General features: G+C 42.1%; 1 protein-coding gene across 1 annotated transcript; it reads left to right on the forward strand.

The window, feature by feature from the left end:
* The first annotated feature begins 6,781 nt into the window (after positions 1-6,781).
* Positions 6,782-7,750, forward strand: LOC144599257 (lysophosphatidic acid receptor 4-like). The gene has a single exon (XM_078410020.1). It carries the CDS (start codon positions 6,782-6,784, stop codon positions 7,748-7,750), a length of 969 nt encoding a protein of 322 aa, XP_078266146.1.
* The last annotated feature ends 249 nt before the right edge of the window (positions 7,751-7,999 follow it).

Raw genomic sequence — 7,999 nt, forward strand, 5'->3', positions numbered from 1 at the left:
CAGAGGTGCTGCCTGTCCCACTGAGTTATTCCAGCATTTTGTGTCTATCTTTGGTTTAAACCAACATCTGCAGTTCCTTCCTATACATACTTATTTCTGTGACCTCAATTCTTAACATTAAAAAAATACCCCTGCACTAGTTTGATCCAGTGACCCAGTGAGGTGACAATTGTGCATGTATTAGTTAAGAAGTCGTACATGGATTAACTGTGAATAAACTTGCACAATGTATCATCATGGTGGCGATCTCAATGTGCCAGTTCTCAACTGGAACCACTGTTGGAAATGCCGAGGTACCACTGTTCTTGGAGGGCTGGGATGAGCACAGGTGTTGGTACCTGCTGCTCCAATGGGAATTGTGGCAGAAGAAGACACCTGGGGGAGAGAATCTGAGGAATCAGAGTCACTCTCCTTGTACAAAATGCCTGAACATAGATGAGAAATCTGGTCCATTTACAGCATGAGAGCTGAATCTTTTCATGTCCTTACTCCAAAGACGTACAGGTATGTAGGTTAATTGGCTGGGCAAATGTAAAATTGTCCCTAGTGGGTGTAGGATAGTGTTAGTGTGCGGGGATCGCTGGGCGGCGCGGACTCGGTGGGCCGAAGGGCCTGTTTCTACGCTGTACCTCTAAATCTAAAATAAAACATAAAAAATCTACTGACGGCTTCTCAATAATAGTTCACATCAAGTCTGCTCCTGTAAATCATCCACTAGAGGGCCACTTTGTTCAATTGCAGCCTGTGTTCAATTGCAGCCTGCATTTCCTATCATTACCTATGTGATATTCTCATCACACATTCCAATGATGCATCAGAAATTGGTTGAGAGATTTCTAGCATCCGCAAGACAATCAAAACTTTGCAGGCACCATGGAATCAGTTCTCATGGGACCCATATCCATACACATGGATGTCAGCAGATATCATCTATCTCAATGCATTGGCCTCCATTAATACATTGAGCCCCAATCCATGGTCATGGACTTCATGATAGTGAGTTCTTCGTCGGCACTCCTCCCAGCCCATCAAAAAGTTCTAAAGAGAAATTTCAACTGTAACTTATGAGAGAAGTTTGGGATAACAGTGCATAAAATAGTTGAGGAATGTTATGTAGAAGAAAAAGAAGATAAAATGGAGTAAGCAGAAAATGAAAAACAGTAGAAAATAATAAACTTTTAAAGATACAAAACGATTTGGCAAAAATAAGTTTAGACCACTTGAGAATAAAGGAACGAATTTAGTGGAGGAGAGGGAGAAGTTGAGTGGAAATATCAACTCTTAAGTTTTGCATGAGGTTTTAGAAAATCCTGAAAGTATGAAATTAAACCAGAAAATAATGTAAGAACAATAAAAGTTTTTTCAAACATTTAAAGGAATAACTTTGGTTATTTCAAGAAAAAAGGAAAAAAATAAATAAAAATTCCGATGTGGAGATATCAATTCCAAAATTGATGTTGAACACGAGAAAAACAGGTTCCTGAATGAAGGAGAGTGGATCTCTGAAGACATGAGCTGTAGAAATGGAACCCGTTATAAGTCACTGAGCTGTGTTGATAAGCACTAGTTTGTTGCACTTAGTCGGAGAGATAATAAAGGCTTTCACCACGTTTTTTACTGTTTGTTAAATATGCAAATTCTGCAGCAGAGCTGCTGTGTAGCCATTAAATCATAAAATGATAAATCATTTCTCTCCTGGCCTCCTCCATTGTCGGAGTGAAGCCAAATGCAAATTGGAGGAACATCACCTCATATTTCGCTTGGGCAGCTTACAATGCTGCGGTAAGAATATTGATTTCTCTAACTTCAAGTAACCCTGGCATCCCCTCTCTCCATCTCGCCCCCACCCAATTCATTGTACTAGGTTCAAAGTCGTTTTGTTGAGTCTCATTTTCGCCTAGCCCAGAGCTAACAATGGGCTGTTGGACCATTCATCATTACTTTTTTTTGCAGATCTTTCATTCATTTGTTCTACATCTCCCTATATCACTGTCAATGTCTCTCATTTCCCTCTCCCCTGACTCTCAGTCTAAAGGAGGGTCTCTACCCGAAACGTCACTTATTCCTTTTCTCCAGATTCGCTGCCTGACCGCTGAGTTACTCCAGCTCTTTGTGTCTATATTCAGTTTAATCCAGCATCTGCAGTTCCTTCCTACACATTCAGAGAACATGTTTTTATAATGTTCGATATTTTGAATCGATATTTCAAGACAATGAGAAAGCATTTGAAAATCATATGCATTATGAACTTGTGCATTGATGATTATTGAAGAATATCTTTACTTCTGCAATTGTTGACAATGGGGGGGAGGGAATTTAATGCCCCTGGGGAGGAGAGATGGGGGTGTTTCTGATCCCACCATAATTGTGGAAGAAGTGCTGGTTTATGCAGTAGCCCATGCATTTTTGCCAATCTTCAGTTTGAAACTCTTGCAGGTAATTTATGGTTGAAACTTTACAATACAATGGATTTATGAAGGGGAAATCCTGCTTGACTAATCTTCTGGAATTTTTTGAGGATGTAACAAGTAAAATGGATGAAGGAGAGCCAGAGGATGTAGTGTATCTAGACTTTCAGAAAGCCTTTTATAAGGTACCACAGGAGGTTGGTGAGCAAAATTAGAGAACATGGTATTGGGGATAGGGTATTGACATGGATAGAGAATTTGTTGGCAGACACGAAGCAAAGAGTCGGAATAAACGGGTCCTTTTCAGAATGGCAGGCAGTGGAGAGTGGAGTGCCGCAAGGCTCGGTGCTGGGGCCGCAACTATTTACAATACAATACAATATATCTTTATTGTCATTGTACAAGGGTACAACGAGATTGGGAATGCGCCTCCCATACGATGCAATAAATTAATTAGCTAGTCAGTATTAATTTAAACAACCCAATGAAACAAATTGTAACAGTTTTAAATAGAATAAAGTGCAAGTAGATCTGTGCCGGTTCACTGTGCGATGTGACCATCCGGCTCAGCAGGACCAGTTCATAGCAGCTATGGCCCTGGGGATGAAGCTGTTCCTGAGTCTGAAGGTGCGGGCGTAGAAGGCCTTCCCGATGGTAGAAGTTCGAACAGACTGTTGCAGGGGTGTGAAGAGTCTTTGTGGAGATAATGACAGGTTAAAGATCCTGGTGAATACCTCAGCCAACTGTTCAGCACAGTCCTTAAGTACCCTTCCTTGAACTCCATCTGGGCCTGCAGCCCATTTGACCATAATGTCCATTTGTCATTAAAGTGTATCAAAAACTTGGCAGCATATTAAGCTCCTTATTAATTAAACAACCCGAACTGAAATAAGTAGATGATGCATAGCTCCTACTTGTGTGACACCTACAGAAGAAGGAACAAACTGGAGGCTTGAGTCCCACCCCACTTGCTGATGAATTGGCAGGATTATGGAGTTGAAGCAAATTACATCTGTCTCTTGCAGCTAGGAACAAAATATTAGATCTGGTGGTTTGAGATTTCATGATGTCTACAATTTCCATGTCCATGATTTTCTACCTTGGTTTAGTTTATGTTTAGTTTGGTTTAGATACAGCCCCGTAACAGGTCCTTCGGCCCACCAAGTCCACGCAGACCAGGGATCCCTGCACACGAGCACCATCCTACACACTTGGGACAATTTACAATTTTACAAAAGCCAATTAACCCACAAACCTGTACGTCTTTGGAGTGTGGGAGAAAACTGGAGCACCCGGAGAAAACCCACGTGGTCACGGGGAGAGCGTACAAACTTTGTACAGACATCACCCGTAGTCAGGATCGAACCCGAGTCTCTGGTGCTGTAAGGCAGCTATTCTACCACTGCACCACCATGCCGCCCTATAGAACGCTGTAAAAAACAATATGACCTTGTGTCCTAAAACAAAGGAACTTCATTCTAAATTTGCAGTTTACTAAATTTGTTCTCAAAAACAAAGCTTTGCCTTTGCAAAATTGAAACTGAGTAAACATTAGTTCAGCAAGAGCACAAACCCAACAAAAAGGCAAAAAGCACATTTTTTACCATGATGATCATTTGAGGATTATGGTTTAGATCTGATGTGCGTAAAGACTGATGCAAAGCAACACTCATTTAGCACTGATGTCAGTAAACAACACTAAATATAATTTATTTCCAATAAAACACAGGAAGTTGTGGTAATGTTGAACCAAATAGGCAGACATCAGTGAACATCTGACAGAACATAAAATGTGTTTGGCTTAATGATTGATTGTCTGTTGAGTTGGAAGATTCAGGGCTGAAGTCCAGAGACTTGAGCAAAGGTTCCAATGCTGAGAAAGTGCTCCACTGTGGGAAGTGATGTGAAATGAATGATATTTGTGAATATTCACAGTGGTGGGGAAGGGCATGGAAGCTGACCAGTTCAGGGGAGAGAACACTTGTATCCTGAAGCATATCAATATTACAATGGAGGAGGTAGTGGGCTTGAAGTGTACAAAGGTGAATAAATCCTTGGCGCCAGATCAAATGTACCCTGGGACATTATGGGAAGCAAAGTGGAGATTGCTAGGTTGCAATTGCAAAGATTTTTGCATCCATGGATGGGGTACCAGAAGACTGGAGGGCGGCTGATATTGTGCCTTCATTAAAGAAAGGCTACAATGAGAAGGCAGGGAACCACCGGTTAGTGGGTCTATTGGAAGGTATTCTGAAGGACAGACTGATGAGTGATCATCAGCATAGCTTTGTTCATGGAAGATCATGTCTCACAAATTTGTTTATTTTTTGAGGCGATGACGAAGAGGATTGACGAGGGCAGGGAGATGGATTATCTACATGGATTTTAGCAAGGCCTCTGACAAGCTCTTGCGCAGGAGGATGAGGGGTGATCCTATAGAGACGAATAGATCGGGTAAATGCACAGTCTCTTGCCCAGAGTAGGTGAATCGAGGACAAGAGGACATGGGTTTAAGGTGAAGGGGAAAAGATTTAATAGGAATCTGAGGGGGTAATTTTTTCACACAAAGGGTAGTGGGGGTATGGAAGAAGCTAAATCAACTGGGGAAAGTGGGCAAGGAAACAGCAGGTGGCATTTAACTCTAACAAATGTGAAGTTATGCATTTTAGGAAGTAAAACTGGGCCAGGACATTCACAGTGAATGGAAGGGAGCTGCATCATAAGGTCATGTGATAGGAGGAGAATTAGACCATTCGGCCCATTGGGTCTATTCCGCCATTCAATCATGGCTGATCTATCTCTCCTAACCCCATTCTCCTGCTTTCTCCCCATGTTTTTTTACTTTCTCCTCATATTGACCATCACTGTCTGTCCCTCCCATGGAAAGAAAGTGAGCTGATTACTCAGGAAGCTGCACGTATGCTGTTAGTTTTAAATGTCCTGCTGTAAGTAAAGGATCCTGGGTAGCTCAGGTGGTAGAGCATTAGGCTTTAAATCTGCAGGGTCCAGGGTTCGAGTCCCCGTCTAGTCCTAGGTGAAGTCCATCTGCTGACCTGTCAGGTTCAAGTGGAACTGCTCACTTCCTCAAGCTGACTGCCCTCTCAAAAAGGCGGCACGTCGACACAACTGGTCGACCCGCTGCCTCACGCTGCCTCACAGTACCAGAGGCTCGCGTTTAGTTTAGTATCAGAGATACAGCATAGAAACAGGTCCCTCAGCCCACTGAGAATGCGTCGACTAATACACATACACCCTAGTTATCCTACACGCTGGAAAATTTAGAGAAGCCATTTAACCTACAAACATGCACGTCTTTGGAATGGAATATAATCCTTATATTCTTATGTAGAATTATCTGCAGGAAAAAGAATGGTGCAAAAACAAGAGTGGTAGGTAGCTGGAATGCACTGTGCCAGGAGCGGTGATCGAAGCAGATACGATAGCAATGTTAAACAGGCGTCTGACAGACATAAGAACAGACTGGAGATGGAAGGAGTGCAGAGGCAACTTTATTGAGGTTTATAAAGTATTGAAGGGCATTTATAGATTAGATTGTCAGTCTCTTTTACCGGAATAGACGAGTTTAATACAAAAAGTGAGAGTGAAAAGAATTAAAGGGGATTTGAGGGGCAAGTTTTTCCGCACAGAAAGTGGTGGATGTATGTTACAAGCGGCCAGAGGAAGAGTGAAACACATAGTGCTGAAGTAACTTGGCAGGTCAGGCAGCATCTCTGGAGGACAAGGATAAGTGATGTTCCAGGTCTGGACCTTTCTTCTGACTGACCTAGGGGGGAGAAAACTTTAAAAGTGGTGGGGGCGGTACAAAGTCTGGCAAGTGATAGGTGGATACTGGTGAGGGTGGTTTGGATAACTGATGGGTGGACAAAGGCTAGGAATGAAATGAAGACAAAAAGGGTGTCAGATAAGGAGAGAAGAGAAGTAAACTGTAACGCCAGAGGGAGGGGTATAGGTTGAAGGGAAGGGGATGGAAAGGGGCAGGATAGTGGGATCAATGGATGTGCACCAGGGTGAGGGGCAGGGGCATATGAGGGAGGTAAAGAGGGGATATTATCTAAAATTGGAGAATTTATTGTTCACACTACTGACTTGTAAACTACTCAAGTGGGTGAGGTGCAGCTCCCCCAGTTTGAGACGGCAGTCAAACTAGAGGAACAGCATCTCATGTTGGTCATTAATTGGATACAATTAAACTGCCATAGCATCTATCCAACCAAACAAAAAGTAACAGACAGGTGGTTTAAGTTGTGGTTGTTCACTTTTCACACTTCACCTCTGCACGTCAGCCTAGCTACAACGCTCTGGTTTGGCTCTTACTTAAACAGCTCTTCGGCCGATCAACGGCAAGAAATATAATGGAAAATGGTTCCATAGTTTCAAATGGCACACTGTTCTTTGAGAACACACTGTTTGTTTCTGTGTATGGATTGACGATTGCAGTCGGATTACCTCTGAACAGCTTTTCCTTATGGGTGTTCTGCAAAAAGTTGAAACTACGAACGGCTCCAGTCATTTACCTGACTAACCTGGCGATTTCAGATCTACTCTTCATTCTCTCATTGCCGCTCAGGGTGTATTACTTTGCAACTAACCGGTGGATATTTGGAAATGTTGTTTGCGTTGTGACGGAAACTGTGTTTTCATTGAATTTCTATACAAGCTCTTTCTTGATTGCATTGATCAGTATTGATCGTTATCTGGCTGTAGTTTACCCGTTGAGGTCGAGCTTTCTCAGAAGTCGTAAAGCAGCCATCGTCGCCTGTGCTACTGTTTGGACGATTGTCGCTCTGATGAGTTTTCCCATCGCTTTTGCATATCATCAGAATGATCCGAAAAACGAGACCAAATGCTATGAAGGATATACAAAGGAAACTTGGCAATCTGCTGTAACCCTCATCTTACTGATAACAACCCTTGGATTTGGGGTGCCTTTTGTAATTATTATCAGTAGCTTCTTGGCTGTTGTCAGATTTTGGTTTCGAACCGGAAAGGAATCTCAAGCTTTTAAAAGATACAATATCATACCTTTGTTTCTACTGAATATTGGGGTCTTCATCGTGTGCTTTTTACCTTTCAATGTTGCTTTGGCATTCTACGGACTGCATCAAGCCGGATACTTCTCGATGAAAGGGAGCTTCCCAGTTCAAGCTGTCACCATGTGCCTGGCCAGTATCAGCAGCTTTATGGACCCTATTGTTTACTATTTTACCTGTCAAGCGTTCACAAACATTGCAATAAATAATGTGAAGGAGACTTGCAGTGCAATGGATTTAGCAAAAAGAGGACATCAAACTACTAAAGAAAACCCCTCACTTGGCAACTGAGTGAATTGCAGGTTTGGACGAGCATGAATAAGAGCTGGAATTAGTTGAATTATGGATGTGCATTTGTGTGATATGTAACTATTGAAAAGCAACTATGTTGAATTAAATCCTTACCTTTTCTATTTTGATCAAGTGAAACACGCTCATTTCAATGGTGCAAATAGTAAGCGAGCTTTTTTTGTTATTAAATTTGTCTAACTGTTTTACAAATACCCTGAATTTCTTTATTCAGTGGTGAAGCAAATGGTT

This window comes from Rhinoraja longicauda, chromosome 13 (assembly GCF_053455715.1).
Source record: "Rhinoraja longicauda isolate Sanriku21f chromosome 13, sRhiLon1.1, whole genome shotgun sequence".
NCBI lineage: Eukaryota > Metazoa > Chordata > Chondrichthyes > Rajiformes > Arhynchobatidae > Rhinoraja > Rhinoraja longicauda.

What these genes read in the sequence shown, in the direction of transcription:
- LOC144599257 (XM_078410020.1), top strand. Translation starts at nt 6,782, where the DNA reads ATGGAAAATGGTTCCATAGTTTCAAATGGCACACTGTTCTTTGAGAAC.